Consider the following 15,243-nt stretch of genomic DNA (forward strand, 5'->3'; position numbering starts at 1 on the left):
TTAGGCGAACGACCCACTGCCTCTGCTGCTGAAAATGCCCATGATGCCGAAACCGACGTAGAACAGGGCCAGGGGATACGCAACCAGACCCCTCATGCCCCTCATTCTTCCAACAGCACAGAACATACCGCTGGCGCTGTACGTACACCACATGATGGCGGCAGTACTCAAAACAATGCCGAGAGGCGTGTCCATCGGCATGACGATTCCGAAAAGACTAGTAACGACGAGCGGGAGAAGGCAATACCCCAACACTGACGCTGACCTGGGAAAGGTGAGGGTTGCAGAGAAGTGGCCGCCCTGCTGGTGTTGAGGGGGGGATGACGGGTCATTGTACTGAGGGTGATATGACTCGGATGACGGTGGTTCGGTCGGCGACATGAGCGACAAAATCATGTGTAGAGACGTTGACCCAAGCAGCGCCAGGCCGTAAATATATCCAAAGTGCACCTTGCCAGAGAGCAGCAGAATGGTGCCAAACAAAAGGAAAAAGAGGATCGGTCCGGCAAGATCAGAATCGTCCATGATGTGCTGGTCAATGTGTCGAAAGGGGTTCAAGACCGCTAGCGTCTGGAAACACTTGTCAGCAGCAACCCTGAAAGCCGCCTGGCTGCCCGCGACGTACCTTCATCTGTATATGCCCAAAATTGACTCCCAGTTCCTCCAGCAGAAGGGGGCTCGCCATCGTATCCCTCTGTCGAGAAAGCGGCCAGCCATCCGGTCCGCAGGCCACCATGCTCGCCCATTCGACCTGATACACCCGGGCCGCCGAAGCCAGCCGACGCGAAGCTAGCTTGAGCGCCGGACCCGAAGCTCCCGGATGCGCCGGCGCCATAGCCATATGATGCCTGTTGAGGAGTTGCAGCACCCGACACGGCGGGCGAGTATGATGATGGATAGAACTGAAGGTTTTGAGCGCCACCGCCTGCTCCTGGCGCGCCGTATTGCGGGTTATTCGGCTGCCCGCCGTAGTAGTTGGACATGGTGGAGGTCGACAATAGGACGATGTCGTGGGGGATATATGGAACCCGGGCGGCGATGGAAGGGCAATTCGATGAGGGAGTTTTGGTCGTATTAGATGCTTGGTGGTTGCTGCGATCGGGCAAGCTGGCCAGTGCTGACCAGTAGCTTGTCAGGACAGCTTGTGCCCTGCGTTTCGCCTAGCGTGCACATGTGGCTTCGATGTTTCCCAAGCCTCAGGTCGGGGTTCAGGGGTGAGGGGTGCCTTGGATTTAAGGTGGAAAATGAACTCGAGAACACCAATCAGCGCTGGCGTTGCGGCCCCATCAAAAACACCAATTGAGTGATAGAGTGCAAAAGAGAGGACCAGATGGTTGTCCAAATAAGTCGTACGGAATACACACACTGGCAATTTCTAGTAATTGCACCAATTACTACGTATATGAAGCTATTTGGGGCGGCGACATTGGGGCATGATCATCATTATGCGTTGTACATGGGCCGAATTCGTCGTTGCGGACATTCATCACATCGATGCATAGCGATTTACTGAGTACTATTTTGGACACTTGGCTTCACAGTGGTCAGATGCGGCAATATGCGTTTGCAAGTCATGGCGGAGAGGCAGTGAGCCCTCAGCTGTGGCGTGACTGGTTGCGAGTAACAGCAGCAAAATAGGCCCGTTGATATGAGAGTGAGCGTCACGAGAGAGCCCTGGCCAACCTTGATGAGAGCGCTGAATTTGGAGAGCCATGTCCTTCACATGAAACGGATTACTGCCCACTCAGCTGAACATGGCTGAAAATACGTGAAGGAAGGCAGGATAAGCTTGACGTCGCCAAGAGGCTGGTTCTGCGCGTATCGACGAAGTCGGCTGCTCCAAAAATACAATAAGCCCACCTGTCACCGGTTGACGACGGCAGATTTCAGCCAAGTCTCAGTTACTTGGTACAATCCGATTCTCAACCCAATCAAGACCGTCGGATGCAATCTTTGACGGGTTGCGAGAGAGGCTGGGGATGGCTAAGTCTGCTGATGACGTACCGATCGATGTGCATCTGTTTACGCATCAAAGTGCCGGATAAGCCGCAGTGTGAGAAATACCAACCTCAGATATTCGAGCACAGCCATTGTGATGCGCGCTCCGAGGTTCAGTCAATAGCAAATAATTCCAAGAACTTTCAGGGAATGCACCACTCGAAATTTGATTTTTAGGGAATTAAGTAGACTAGAGAGGACCAGACTTGGCATTCCTTGACTCATTGACGACGAGCTGGAAGCAAAAACTTTGACCGCACTCACTAGAGTTACCAACGCCAGGGCAAGACTTCTAGCGTCTTCCGCCAGCTCTAGCGGTTCAGCGGCCTCCCGGCGCAGAAACAGCCGCAATTGTGGCGGTGCGCCACTCATTGTGGCTACCAGTTGGCCTAACGGCCGATTACGCAACACCAGCGGTACCCACCAAGGCACACCACAGCCTCCAGTGGCAACACCAACGTCCGATTGCTCATTGCCCATTGCCTATCTAAGAATAGCGACACGAAAATATCTGTAATGGTGGGGTGACGTGTGCTCGCTGCCATGAGCCGCAACTGTGCAAATCTGCTCACCAACCTCTTGGGTTGGCCGCTGTTCCCGGTGTCGGCTATAAGAAAAGGCCTTGCACTACTCGAGCTGGAGTGGCCTTTCTCTCATAGCTATATCCGTTTATCTCAAGCAAAAGCACCAGACTCATTTGTGGTTTTGCCTGGACTTATACGCGCAAGCAAAGCATCAGACAGCTTCCAAAGCCTTGGAACGACTTCACCTTAAAACCGTGAACATGCGAACCACCCCTACCTTGTCTGTCTTTTTGGCAGCTTCTGCCTTCACTCAGGCCTCATCCATTAACACTGAGCCTCAGATCACCACTGAGCTTCAGACCACGGGTGACAACTCTGAGCCTCAGGTAACCTCTACTGTTGTCTCGCCGCCTCTGTTTACTCAAAACACTGTTCCCGATGACAGCGGGACCGCAGTGACCGTCCCTGGCACATCAGTTCCTTATCCAATTCTTTCAACCGCCTCGGGATCACCAGTTCCTTCGGCCAACTCCAGCGGCATCCTGCCTACTGGCACTGGCGGCACTGGCGGCACTGGAGGCACCGGACGTCCTCCTGTTCCGACTTCTTCCCATACCACGGGGCCTACCGCCGGCGCTGCGTTGACCACCACGCAAAACTCATGGTTGGCCATGGGTATTGTCGTGGTCGTAGCTTCGTTGATGCTATAAGAGCAAACTGGGGGTTTCGGGTTTTTGCGACTTGGGCGGCGTTCGGTGTGACATTGGACTAGACGATAACTTGGGTAGACTATGTTTTTATAATATCGCAGTGACAAGCTGCACTGGAACTTGATGGGAAATAACAGACTTCGACAGTCTACCCTGAATCTTTAATAATACAAATCCTATCTTGGACATTCTCAAGTAGCCATCAATGAATCGCTCAATGTCAAAGTGGCATGAATCCTACCATACGCAACGTGGTGCGAAATCACCTAAGTGTTGGATCGCATGACTGCCGACATGGCAGCCTTGGAGCTGGCATGGAATTGGTCAAAGTCTCGGACGAGGTCGGGGAAGTCCTTGATAATTTCCAAGCAATGCCTTCTCAGCTCCATGATTTGGGCATATCGTTCCTCTGCACCAGGCTCAGGCTTGGCACCGCCTCCTCCACTCTTTGACCATAACGCTGTCATTTTGTGCAGGGTTTCCATCAACTCGTCATAATCGCACTTCCTCAGGGTCTCCTAAAGATGTCGTCAATGCCATTGCGATCTAGCAGTCCCTAGGCTGTTATAGACAGCTGGTGATTGCCCCCTCTTGACGGAATTCGCGGTGGGATTACAAAGTACTACCTTTGCTTTGTGTCCGTAGCGGATAGTAAAGAACATGGAGTCATCCGCATATCCTGGTACCGATAACATGGCCTCCGACACCTCAGCAGCCCTTTTCATCCCGCTGTCTGGTTCTGATGTGTGACCCATTGTTTCGTATGTTCCCCAGACTCTGGCGGGTTGTCTGTGAGGATTCCGGAGCAGAAATGATGATCAAATGGGACTCCGGGGATCTTGCCTCGTTGAAGCGCCAGGTTAACTCTTATTTTGATTTAAAACGAAAAAAAAAAGTCGATGTTTTTGGGGTTTCGATGAGCAACGATGTAGTCTCTGCTGACGTCGGCAACTCGCGATGTTCGATTTGAGTGACATTTGGAGTGGTGGCGCTGGCGGACCTCTGAAATTCTGAATGGTCAGTGCAGCTACTAACAACTTGAGTCTAATACGACCTCCATGTCAGCCGGGCGGCGCAGAGCTGCCATAACGAGGCTGTGGCTCAGCCCAGTTGCAGGGCGTTCACGCTCCAAACGATATCCTCTCCCTGGCAAGCGGGAGATGTAAAATTTGAAACCATTAGTGGTGACTCCGGGGATCAAGTGATTTGGAAATACCAGACATATTTAGAGACGGACGCATGTACCACGATTTTGATACACAAGTTATTGACAAGGTAGATGCGGCTCAGACCTACCCGAACCTGGGGGTATTCGTTCATGCTGGATCACGGTCATATCAGGGAACCACGAGTACTGCTCGCCACGCATGCACCAGACTCAGTGTCAACCTTGATGCTGCTGGCTGGAATCGTGTCAACAGCCTGAAAAAAAGTTTGGTGGAGACCTCGCTGATGCTGAGACTAATCTAGTGCGATTGGCGACATTGTCTTAGTCATTGGGCAGCCACAGGCGCGCCAAAATGCCCCACTAAAATTACCAGACCGTTTTTATCGCAGCGCACATTTTCCATCAAACCTTGCGACAAGCACCAGATTGATTCAGGCCTTCAATGAACCTGGCCTTGCTAACCGTCAGCCTCAGCTGCACACATTTTGCAGCGTAAATCCTTCATCGCCGGCTGGAAAATAAAGACAGCATGAGAAATAAGAGAGCGAGGCGCAACGACGACAGGAGCCGTCCTCGAGACGTAATCCGTCGCCAGTCTTCTCGACACGCGCCGTCTCCAAGTTCTTACGACAGACCGCCTCCACGTTCCGATACATGGAGGCCGGGAATGAGCGAGCGAGACGATCGTAATGGACAATATAATCACCGAGGCGATGACTATCGTTCGTCGGATTCTTACCGGCCGTCCGTGCCACAAGGAGACTTCACTTTCAGGTTCAACAAACCTGCGGGTATACCGGACCTTCCACCCAACGGTCACCAGTATAATAATAAAGGGCCACGACGAGATCGACGCGGCCCTATGAGGAAACCCGGTAGGCGCTGGCAACCGCCGCCTCACCCCTCCGAGCGAGCTCTCATTTCCGGCGCAACCTTCAATGTCCCCGAAGAGCGTGTTGACGATGGGGAAGGCGGAGCCAAATTCCGCGACTTAGACGAGCTATCAGACGATGATGAACTGGAAATGGACATTTCTTCAGCATCGGATTCAGAAGGACCGTCAAGGAAACGCCTGCGCACGGATGACGCATCCGAAGAAGCGAACTCGGTCCCCAAGTGGTCCAACCCGGATCCCTATACGGCCATGCCTTGTCCAGATGACTCGATGCGCAAAAAACGTGATGTTGTCAAACTAATCCGAAAAGCCAGGGTGGAGGGTGCCGCCAAGGCCAAGGTACCAACCGAAGCTGAAGACTTCCTATCATTCGACACTACTGAGGATGAAGAAGAGGAGGAAGATGACAGTGACGACGGCGTGGTAGAGATCCCGCCTCCGCCCTCCGAGCTTCCGCCACCCTTACCCCCTCCCGTCCCAGCTTCATTTAACCACAAGCACTCTGATGACAGAAACGGGCGGAATGGCCTTCCGGTCCCGGATCACTCAGGTCCGCTTGGATCTCGGAAGCGAACTGCAGATGATGAAATCAAGCCCCCAGACTATGGACAGCTCAAGAAAGCTAGTATGAAGCCTTCAAAAGGTAGCGTCACACCAACGTGGCTCCCAAAGAGGAACGAGGATCCCTGCCCGTGGCAAACGAAAGACCATTCCGCTACACATAACATGGCGTTCCGGTGCGTGAGGCAATTTCGATCCTAGCCGTGTATTGGCAAACGGAGCTGACCATTCCAACCAGGTTACACAAGGAAATCCTCGACTTCTACGATTATGTGCGTCCAAGAGCATTTGAACAGAGAATGCGGGATAATCTTGTCGAAAATCTCTGCAAAGCTATGAGACGAGATCGACGAAACTTTGCCTCTGCACAAGTGCACCCTTTCGGCTCTTTCATGTCCGGCCTGTATCTCCCCACAGCGGATATGGACCTTGTTGTTTGTTCAGCTAGCTACATGCGCGGCGGGCCGCCGACTTATCTCGGTGCCAAGAGCTGGTTGTATAAGTTTCAAAAGTTTCTTGTCATGCAAAAGGTCGCAGACAGTGATTCTATTGAGGTCATTGCACATGCTCGAATACCACTGGTGAAGTTTGTAGACAAGCTCACGGGACTGAAGGTGGATGTCTCGTTTGAGAATTTGGGTGGCGTAACAGCTGTTGATACTTTCCTGTCCTGGAAGAAGCAATATCCTGCCATGCCTATACTCGTCACTGTCATCAAGCATTTTCTTTTAATGCGTGGTCTGAATGAGCCGGTCAATGGAGGAATAGGCGGGTTTTCAGTCATTTGCCTGGTTGTGAGCATGCTACAGATGATGCCTCATGTTCAAAGCAGGAGCCTGATTCCGGAACACCATCTGGGAGAAATGCTGCTTGAGTTTTTTGAGCTCTACGGTCGCCAGTTCCAATACGAGACGAATGCGATATCGCTTACGAAACCAGTTGGGTATATTCGAAAGGTGAGTACTAGGTGTACTTTACCCCAGTGTCCAAAAAAAACCACCGTGGCTTGGGGGTTATGCTCAGAACTTTGCTACGGTTGCTAACTTGCGCCTTAGTCTGATGTTGCGACCTTGACATACAAGAATCGAGATCGGTTGTCCATCATTGATCCTAATAATTCTAGCAACGATATCTCCGGTGGATCATCGAATACCAACTCGATAGTGGCGCGCTTTGCGGATGCATACTATACCTTGCGAGACCGAATGAAGGAGATTGCGCTCAACCCCGAGAAGGGTGGTATTCTCGAAGCGATTTTAAAGGGAGACTATTCCTCCTTCCGCCTCCAACGAGAATACATAAAACATGTACATGAACAGAATATTGGCCCTTGTTCTGACTGAAAAGAGAAAAAAATTATTAGCATCATACGATACGCAAGATACAGTTTGAATCGGCGTTCGGGAACATCATGACGCACTTTGCGAACATACTTTAAGCCCCCCGCAAGGGATGGGGCGCATATATGGCGGAATAGCGAATAGAACCGGATCATGTATTATAACGATGCGACGAGTAGCGCCGACTTGGCTGTGCTTGACTGGCTACCCGGTCTTGCGGGTTATGACTTTGGACAACCCTTGTTCATGGGCTGAAATTTATTCATTTTTGGCCGCTGTCTTGTTATGGTTTACTAACGTGGATAGTGACATGTCTCTGGATTTTTGCACCGACGAAACCGCCGATGGCTGGCATGTACTGACTTTGATGCTGAATAGATGAACTCTCCTGTTTCCGCTCGAATGAACACGTTTACGTGCTTTCCGCGGCTGCAGATGTCAACCCCGCAAGCCAAGGACATTTGGCTTGCATCCGGTAGCATTTGCTACCACTTTTCCTCACTGCAAGCCTTGCCTTTATGTAGGGTTGCGGGGAGGGGACACGAGCGAGTCATTAGGAAGCGACATGACTGCTACTGAAAATTAGTCGCCATGTGAATGGCCTATCGAATACATGACAAAGCTATGGAGGGATTGTCCCTGGACTGGGAGCTGTTGCCGGCTTTTTATCCACGAACAGGCTGCATGGTACAAATCCCCACGTTTGCCGATTGGAGTTTCCCCCGGAGAAGTAAAAAGAAGCTCTGGGAAGTTCAAAAGCTGTACCTAACCTTCTTGGAGCAACCAACCCGGCCAGAAAGCTTCAAATTCAGCAACAGAAGCCTGAGGGGCTCGCATTTAACAGCTTCGAAAGGCCCGAATCTAATAGCAGCAACAGCCCAGGGGGTCTAAATCTGGCCCTACTAGTATGGGGACCTCCGGCTGGGAGCTTTGCTTACACCTATGTCAAGGGCTCACTTTGGCATCGGACGTAGTGTACAGAGCATCTCGCGTTCCGAGATATAGCGCATTTTTTTCAAAGGGCTATGCAGTCTAATCCTAGTCCAGGGGCCGAAGCAGTATTCCAGCTACTGTATCCTGTCTGGTCCCCTAATGAAGCTGAGGCAATTCATCTCGGCTCGCCGCGTTCAATGTCGCATCACTAGCACCGTACCCAGTCCGTGGGGGGCGATAGGGTGTCTCAATTCTGAGGTCCGGTGGAAGTGATTAGTCGTTTTGATATCAGCTCTGTGGGGGCTCCAATCTAGACGTCACTGATCACCAGTGACCCCCACATCAGCAAGAACCCCAGATAACTTAACTATTTGTGCAGCTCTTCCTTCAACTCTTCGTTCCCATGTGCGGAGTTCAGCCTGCGTGGCGGGGCAATTCAAATGCCGCCAAGCACGGGATGCGGCACTTGGGAAGGACACGCGACATAAACGAACAGGAACGGGTCGGGTTACTTTCTTCCGAGCCTTTTTTTCATTCATCTTCTTGTTCTCGCAGACCCGATTTTGCCGCGGCACTTTGGAGTCATATCTTTCCAGGCTCAAAAAGACTAATGTAAAGATAGACAAGTGCCTGCCTGTCCTTGACGTCGTCGCAAAATTTCGACCTCTCATCTGCCTTGATGAAGAGTTGGGTGTCAAAATGTCATCAATTGAGCTTTACCCCACCTCGCCGAAGCATATATTGGCGCAATTTATCGGCAAGTCAATTCGCGACGTGCCGACTCCTGCGGCTGTGATCAATGCTGCGGCTGTGAGGCGAAACTGTGAGCGCATGCTTCACACCTGTGTCAAGCTCGGCCTCGATTGGAGAGCTCACGTAAAAACGCACAAGGTGACAAGGATAGTTGGAATTGAACCATCACAAACTTGACAAGCTGACTTGAAGGTGGACAGACGATTGAAATAACCGAATTGCAAGTTGGAAACGATGCGACAAGGCCTGTCAATCTCATTGTGTCCACCTTGGCCGAGGCCGAGTTTCTTCTGCCCAGGCTGAAGGAGTATCAAAGCCAGGGAAGAAAAGTAAACGTATGGACCAAGTTGATAGCAAGATGAAGTCCCTTTCCTTACTGACTCTTGGCCCTGGCAGGTTCTATACGGGCTTCCAATCCCTCAGAATGCCCTGTCGCGCTTGGCAGCAGTTGCTCAGGCCCTAGGGGAAGGCAGTGTGTCCGTTCTTCTCGACGATCCCGCGCAAATTCCCATCGTTTCTAAATTCCAAAGCCTGTCCGGCGTGGTTCCTCATGCCCACATCAAAATCGACATGGGGGGCAGACGAGCGGGCGTGGAGGCGCAAAGCACACGCTTCCTAGAACTCGCCGATGCGGCATTAGAGGCACATGGCCAAGGCAAGATTAGGCTTTCCGGCCTATACTCCCATGCCGGGCAGTCGTACGGGGGCGATAGCCGTGCGGCAGCCATCAAGATGATGAGGGCAGAACTCAGTGCCATGCTTGAGGGAGCTGACCGGCTGACGTCGCGAGCCGCTGAAAGGTCGATTGCAGGCTTGCCCCCCTTGGTTTTGTCTGCTGGGGCATCACCGACAGCCTTGGCTGTTCAAAACTTGATCACGACGGCTGAAGAAGGGCAAGACAATGTCCCTATCCAACTCAAGTCGGAAGTTGAAGCGCTTTCAGACCTGTTTGCCAGTGTCAGGAGTAAGGGGCATCTTGTTGAGATCCATGCCGGCGTCTATCCAATCCTGGACCTGCAACAGCTGGCAGCTCACAGCATTTCTGCCTCGAGACTGTCCTGGGGAGACATGGCCCTGACGGTCCTGGCAGAAGTGCATAGCAATTACCCTGGGCGGGGGGCCAACGGAACACCCGAGGCTCTAATCGGCGCGGGGGGCATCGCGCTGGCTAGAGAGTCTTGCAAGGCGTATGAGGGCATGGCAATGCTCAGTCCATGGGGTCGAAAGGGCATTGACTTGCCAACTTGCAACGTGGAGGACTTCCGAGGCTGGATGGTTGGTCGTTTCTCCCAGGAGCACGGTATTCTCACATGGAGGTCGGGAAGTGCCAAGTCGGAGCCTGTCCAGCCAGACCAGGAGCTCCCCGGGGTTGGCGACAAGGTCCGGCTCTGGCCCAACCACGCTTGCATCACCAGCAGCCACTTTGGCTGGTACTTTGTCGTGGACGAAGACGAGGCTGGCAAGGAAGATGAGATTGTCGATATCTGGGTTAGGTGTAGGGGTTGGTAAAAGGTCAATTAAGGAGTGGAGAAGAATTCTAGAATGTTGTGGTTTTTTTGATAAATTGAATTGCCGGGCAGAACTTGGTAATTGAAGGGCACGCACGGGACATGGGACACTGGAGTCCTGGACCGTGATGGGACCCCCACACTAGCCCGCCTGGTAGCAGTGAGGGGAGTCGGGACCAGGACACCCTTATGAAATGATGGCTTACATGCCTACCTACCTAGGTACCTACCTAGCTGCTCAAATGCAGACAATATTGTCGAAATCCAGGCTCAATGTGCGCTTCATCGGATTTCGGACGCTGCTATTGGAACGTTACCCGATGATATTTGTTGCCTACCTAGGTACTTGGGGGATTACCTACCTAGGTAGGTAGGCATGTCGTACGACGTGAGGTTACACAACAGCATAAGAGCAGTCAACTGGTCCATATTCTCTTGATAGTAAACATGGCTTCCAAGGAAGTTCTGACCCCATGTCACTAATTCACACTATAAGCCGTAGCATATGCTAACCATGTGCTTCGTTAATAGTACCAGACCTAATTTAATTCTGCCACTCGTAGCACCACCTGGACCTGAGATTTACTGGAATCACCATTGCTGCAGATTCAAGCTCTAATCTGACCCGGGGGCGGGCATGCTTGAGCTGACTATGCCGACCTCAAACCATCACATTGCATCACGAGGAGCAGCATCGAGTACATACAGTTGCGGTGATTTTCCACGATGAATTTGGAACCGCCAAAGTTGATGTCTTCTGGGCAATTTATTCATGCGGCACGGTTCTATTTTCGTCTAGTCTTGGTTCCATGTCTCGCTGCCCAATTTTGTCTTGTTCCCCGATACGCTCTCCTTTACAACACGGCCGTGCATTCAATCTCGACATCGGTGTCGCGAGGCAGGGTCTTGACGGCAACGCATCTGTTCATCCATCTGTCAGTATTAATTACTCGGACGCACTCGCACACCGCCACACGCTGTTGTGCACGAATCGTGTTTTTGATGCGCGCCCTTGGCATGACATGACGATTTCAGTGGGTCTCGCCAAGCGGAACCATCCATCGATATTACGACGAAACGAGGGAGGGCACTGAGGGGTAATTTTGACAGACAAAAGGCGCACAGCAATTGCGAGGGGCGACAATCTAGACAGAAAAGACTCACGTTCGGCAAGGCTTCACATCGCCCCAGTAGGTGGTGTAGACCTCGTTCATTTTGGCAAAGTCATCCATGTTGGCGAGGAAGACGTTGACCTTGACGACCTTTTCGAGGCTGGAGCCAGCGGCTTCGAGGACGGCAGAGAGGTTCTTGATGCATTGGTGCTAGTGGACTCGTTAGCATCGTAGCCTTCCGCAACATGTGCTGATGAGATGAGACTTGTCGACAAACTTACAGTGTGAGCCTGGACGTCGCCGTCAACGATCTTGCCAGTCTCGGGGTCCATGGCAACAGCGCCAGAGACGAAGACCATGCCATTGGCCTTGATGGCCTGGCTGTAAATGCCAGGGAGAGGCTTGGGAGCCTTGTCGGTACTAACTGCAACCTTGGAGGCCATTGCGATGTCTTGGGTGCTTCGTAGGTGACGGTTCAGAGCTGAGAGACGCCAGGCCGAGAAATGGAGTGAAGCATGTAAAGTTCAAGGTTGATGGGGAACGACAAGGCGGTTTTGAATTAATATAGTAAATCAGGCCTATAACGATAACCTTTGCGAGGCTTTTTATATCGCTATTGTGATTGGGAGATCTAACTAGCATAGCATGCACTAACGGAGGCGCCCTCCGCTTCTGCTAGTGCAGCTTGCGAGCCTTATGATAGCTATAAAGTGACTATTGTAGAGGTATAGATATCAGATTTACTAATAAACTACGTATTAAATGGTTATTCCAGTATAACCGGGGTTTAACCATAACCGGGCCGAGTGGCCCGAGATTTTAAGGGGGTTGTGCCCCTCTTCGGAGGTGTGTTTCCGGGCCGAATCGCTAAGCGATATTACGGGGGCGTGTGTAAGGATTTCCTACGATATCATCAGGAATTAATTAATGGCCTTTTCATTAGTATTCAAATAGGCAAGAAATATCATAATAATCTGATGATCGTTGTAACCTCTTGTTCGTCATAGGCCTGGTTTACCGTAGCAGCATCTCACATGACGACACTCCTATGGAGCCAAGCTCGACGACCACCACGTTCGGTACAAGGTAGGTAGGTATGTAATAGACCTTGGACCCTCCAAACTGCAACTTAACCCCTCATCTCCTCCTCGCCAGGGGCCTCCACGGGACTGTCTTGGCTCCAAACCTGTCGGCATCATCTGGCATCGGGTTTGACTTGTCCCAAAGAGTGACACCCATCCAAACACTCCAGGAAGACGGCCACCGTGCGGCAAGAGCTGTATCCAAACATGTGTACTTGAGGGTGCACCAGTTGAGGCTTGCGGACCCTGCCGCTGATGCTGAAGGTGTCGACCCCCACGTAACGATTGGCTACCTTCCTACTAAGTAGGTACCTAGGTAGGTATGTACATCTCTGCAGGGGCCCCCCACCATGGCTTGTCGACTTTGCGGGGAACAAAAGCTAACTTATCAATTAATTCTTTGGATGTTGATAAGCAGGCAAGCAATCGACCCGCCGTCTAGAATCTTTCTACGCCATCCTCACCCCCAATCAATATCGAGGTTGAAGTTTTAATACATGGAGAATGCGTGGCGCTAGCTGAAAGTCGAGATACGGGATGCAAGCAGCAGAGAGATTGCAGGTCTGAAGTCTTCCTTCCGTCTCCATGATCGCCATCAGGTTGCATGCAAATCAGCGACGGACCGGACGCTTGATAGTATTGACACAAGATAAGATCATGGACAACGTGAAAGCGCATCCCGCGGCACCCAACTGAGGACCGGTATTATCTTAACAAATCTGGTATCTCGCACATGGAGTTGGTGTGGTTGTTTTGGGATATAAGCTGAGCAATGAGCACATCCCCCCGGACGCTTGCCAACGCTCTGATCTTTTCACACTTACCACTTTCTGGTTCTCGGGCCCCCATCTTCTACACAGCTTGACCTTACTTGGGGCCAAGTCAGTGCTTACCGACCTCATCATGACAGCATCCGCTGCGGATGTTGAGGCCGTGGGGAGCCATGTCCACGAGCAGGATGAGTGTCTCAAGAACAACATGTTCAGCGATAGCACAGCCGTGGTCGACCATGCAGCCGAGCGCAGCCTGTGCTTCAAGTTTGATTTTCGTGTCCTGCCAGTCCTGGTAGTCATGTGTAAGCTGCTTTCTTTCAACGACAGCCCGTTCCCACGTCTTGGGTGACGTCGAAGCACAATCATACTGACTCTGCTTCGTACAGACCTGTTCAACGCCCTTGATAAAGGCAATCTAGGCAACGCCCAAACAAATGGCCTCAGCCAGAGTAAATACACCCTCCGTCAACAGAAAAAAAAACCCCCCCAAATGCCTACCCACTGACAGCCCCTCTCCGACAGATCTCAACTTCAAAGACGGCCAATACAACCTCGTCGTATCCATCTTCTTCGTGCCCTTCGTCATCTTCGCCCCTCCCTTCGCCATGCTCGCCAAGAAGTACGGCTCAGCCCGCGCGCTGCCTGTCATGATGTTCACATTCGGCTCCATGACTCTCCTCACCACAGCCTGCCAGAACTTTGGCGGCATCTTTGCGGTCCGTTGGTTCCTCGGTATGGCCGAGGCCGCCTTCTTCCCCGTCGTCATTTACTACCTGACCACCTTCTATCGACGTGGCGAGCTGGCCAGACGGCTGGCCATATTTTATGCCGCTTCCAACATTGGCAATGCCTTCAGCGGACTGCTTGCCTTTGCTGTGTTCCACATCAAGTCCGGCATGTACCCTTGGCGCTATCTCTTCTTGATCGAAGGATCGGCCACCGTGCTTTTCGCCGTATTCGCCTTCTGGTATTTGCCGACAAGTGCATCCGAGGCCAAGTTCCTCAACGAGGAGGAGAAGGCTCTCGCTTTCCACCGTATCCAAGTCGACTCATCCTCGGTCGTCTTGGAGAAGTTCAGCTTCAAGGAGGCCCTGCAGATATTCAAGTACCCCTCATCGTATGCCTTCCTCGCCATCGAAGTCTGTCTTGGCGTGCCACTCCAGTCGGTGTCATTGTTTTTGCCTCAAATCATCCAGCGGCTTGGCTACTCTACCGTCAAGACGAACCTCTACACCGTCGCGCCGAGCGTCACGGGCGCTGCTGTTCTGGTTCTGTTGGCTTTTGCTTCTGACTTTACCCGTATTCGATTTCCGTTCATTGTCCTCGGCTTCGCCTTGACGTTTTCCGGATTTGTCATCTACGCATCCATTACCGACGTCCGGGCCCAACTTCAAGTTGCGTATTTTGCGACCTTCATGATGTGCTGGGGCACTTCTGCGCCGTCGGTCCTCCTCTCAACATGGTACAATAACAACATTGCCCACGAGGGCCGTCGTGTTACACTCACATCAGTGGGTGTGCCCATAGCCAACGTCATGGGTCTGGTGGCCAGCAACATTTTCCAACAACACGATGCCCCCAAGTATATGCCGGCCCTCATCACCGCGGCCGGCTTCGGTGCTTCGGGCGCCCTTGTTGCGTGTCTTTTGGGGCTGTACATGATTTTTGACAATAGAAGGCGTGACCGCAAGGCAGGCGTCAGGCTCAAGGCTCAGGACGTGCCAACTCTCAAGCTGCGGGATGGTCCTAATTCGCCCGAGTTTCGATGGTATTTGTAAACAATTTCTCCTCCAGGTTGTCAATGGCCAGAGTGTCTATACGTAGTTATATATTGGCAAGCAAACAAACTTGGTGGTTGAACAATTTTATTTCTTGCACAGTTTCCA

At 51.9% G+C, this 15,243-nt stretch overlaps 9 protein-coding genes across 9 annotated transcripts; 4 read left to right on the top strand and 5 right to left on the bottom strand.

Moving 5' to 3' along the window:
• Positions 1 to 525, bottom strand: J3458_000782 (uncharacterized protein; the record flags this gene model as incomplete). The annotated part of the gene is made up of 1 exon (XM_066116333.1): positions 1 to 525. The coding sequence occupies one exon, from the start codon at positions 523 to 525 to the stop codon at positions 1 to 3; it is 525 nt and encodes a 174-aa protein (XP_065978215.1).
• A 10-nt stretch (positions 526 to 535) lies between these two features.
• J3458_000783 (uncharacterized protein) lies at positions 536 to 983 on the bottom strand (the record flags this gene model as incomplete). The annotated part of the gene is made up of 2 exons (XM_007812911.2): positions 536 to 570; positions 626 to 983. The coding sequence occupies 2 exons, from the start codon at positions 981 to 983 to the stop codon at positions 536 to 538; spliced, it is 393 nt and encodes a 130-aa protein (XP_007811102.2).
• Positions 984 to 2,115: 1,132 nt separating this feature from the next.
• J3458_000784 (uncharacterized protein) lies at positions 2,116 to 2,478 on the bottom strand (the record flags this gene model as incomplete). The annotated part of the gene is made up of 1 exon (XM_066116334.1): positions 2,116 to 2,478. One exon carries the CDS (start codon positions 2,476 to 2,478, stop codon positions 2,116 to 2,118), a length of 363 nt encoding a protein of 120 aa, XP_065978216.1.
• A 304-nt stretch (positions 2,479 to 2,782) lies between these two features.
• Positions 2,783 to 3,232, top strand: J3458_000785 (uncharacterized protein; the record flags this gene model as incomplete). Its single annotated transcript, XM_007812912.2, has 1 exon — positions 2,783 to 3,232. One exon carries the CDS (start codon positions 2,783 to 2,785, stop codon positions 3,230 to 3,232), a length of 450 nt encoding a protein of 149 aa, XP_007811103.2.
• A 266-nt stretch (positions 3,233 to 3,498) lies between these two features.
• Positions 3,499 to 3,987, bottom strand: J3458_000786 (uncharacterized protein; the record flags this gene model as incomplete). Its single annotated transcript, XM_007812913.1, has 2 exons — positions 3,499 to 3,750; positions 3,859 to 3,987. 2 exons carry the CDS (start codon positions 3,985 to 3,987, stop codon positions 3,499 to 3,501), a joined length of 381 nt encoding a protein of 126 aa, XP_007811104.1.
• Positions 3,988 to 5,067: 1,080 nt separating this feature from the next.
• Positions 5,068 to 7,792, top strand: J3458_000787 (uncharacterized protein; the record flags this gene model as incomplete). Its single annotated transcript, XM_007812914.2, has 3 exons — positions 5,068 to 6,032; positions 6,095 to 6,812; positions 6,912 to 7,792. The coding sequence occupies 3 exons, from the start codon at positions 5,068 to 5,070 to the stop codon at positions 7,197 to 7,199; spliced, it is 1,971 nt and encodes a 656-aa protein (XP_007811105.2). The 3' UTR covers positions 7,200 to 7,792.
• A 390-nt stretch (positions 7,793 to 8,182) lies between these two features.
• J3458_000788 (uncharacterized protein) lies at positions 8,183 to 10,865 on the top strand. Its single transcript, XM_066116335.1, has 3 exons — positions 8,183 to 9,020; positions 9,083 to 9,217; positions 9,279 to 10,865. The coding sequence occupies exons 1-3, from the start codon at positions 8,829 to 8,831 to the stop codon at positions 10,389 to 10,391; spliced, it is 1,440 nt and encodes a 479-aa protein (XP_065978217.1). The 5' UTR covers positions 8,183 to 8,828; the 3' UTR covers positions 10,392 to 10,865.
• A 379-nt stretch (positions 10,866 to 11,244) lies between these two features.
• J3458_000789 (uncharacterized protein) lies at positions 11,245 to 11,945 on the bottom strand (the record flags this gene model as incomplete). Its single annotated transcript, XM_007812916.2, has 3 exons — positions 11,245 to 11,311; positions 11,555 to 11,712; positions 11,784 to 11,945. 3 exons carry the CDS (start codon positions 11,943 to 11,945, stop codon positions 11,245 to 11,247), a joined length of 387 nt encoding a protein of 128 aa, XP_007811107.2.
• Positions 11,946 to 13,487: 1,542 nt separating this feature from the next.
• On the top strand, positions 13,488 to 15,135 carry J3458_000790 (uncharacterized protein; the record flags this gene model as incomplete). Its single annotated transcript, XM_066116336.1, has 3 exons — positions 13,488 to 13,659; positions 13,744 to 13,806; positions 13,880 to 15,135. 3 exons carry the CDS (start codon positions 13,488 to 13,490, stop codon positions 15,133 to 15,135), a joined length of 1,491 nt encoding a protein of 496 aa, XP_065978218.1.
• Between the last annotated feature and the right edge of the window lie 108 nt (positions 15,136 to 15,243).

Source organism: Metarhizium acridum (assembly GCF_019434415.1).
Source record: "Metarhizium acridum strain ARSEF 324 chromosome Unknown scaffold_1, whole genome shotgun sequence".
NCBI classification, from domain to species: Eukaryota; Fungi; Ascomycota; class Sordariomycetes; order Hypocreales; family Clavicipitaceae; genus Metarhizium; species Metarhizium acridum.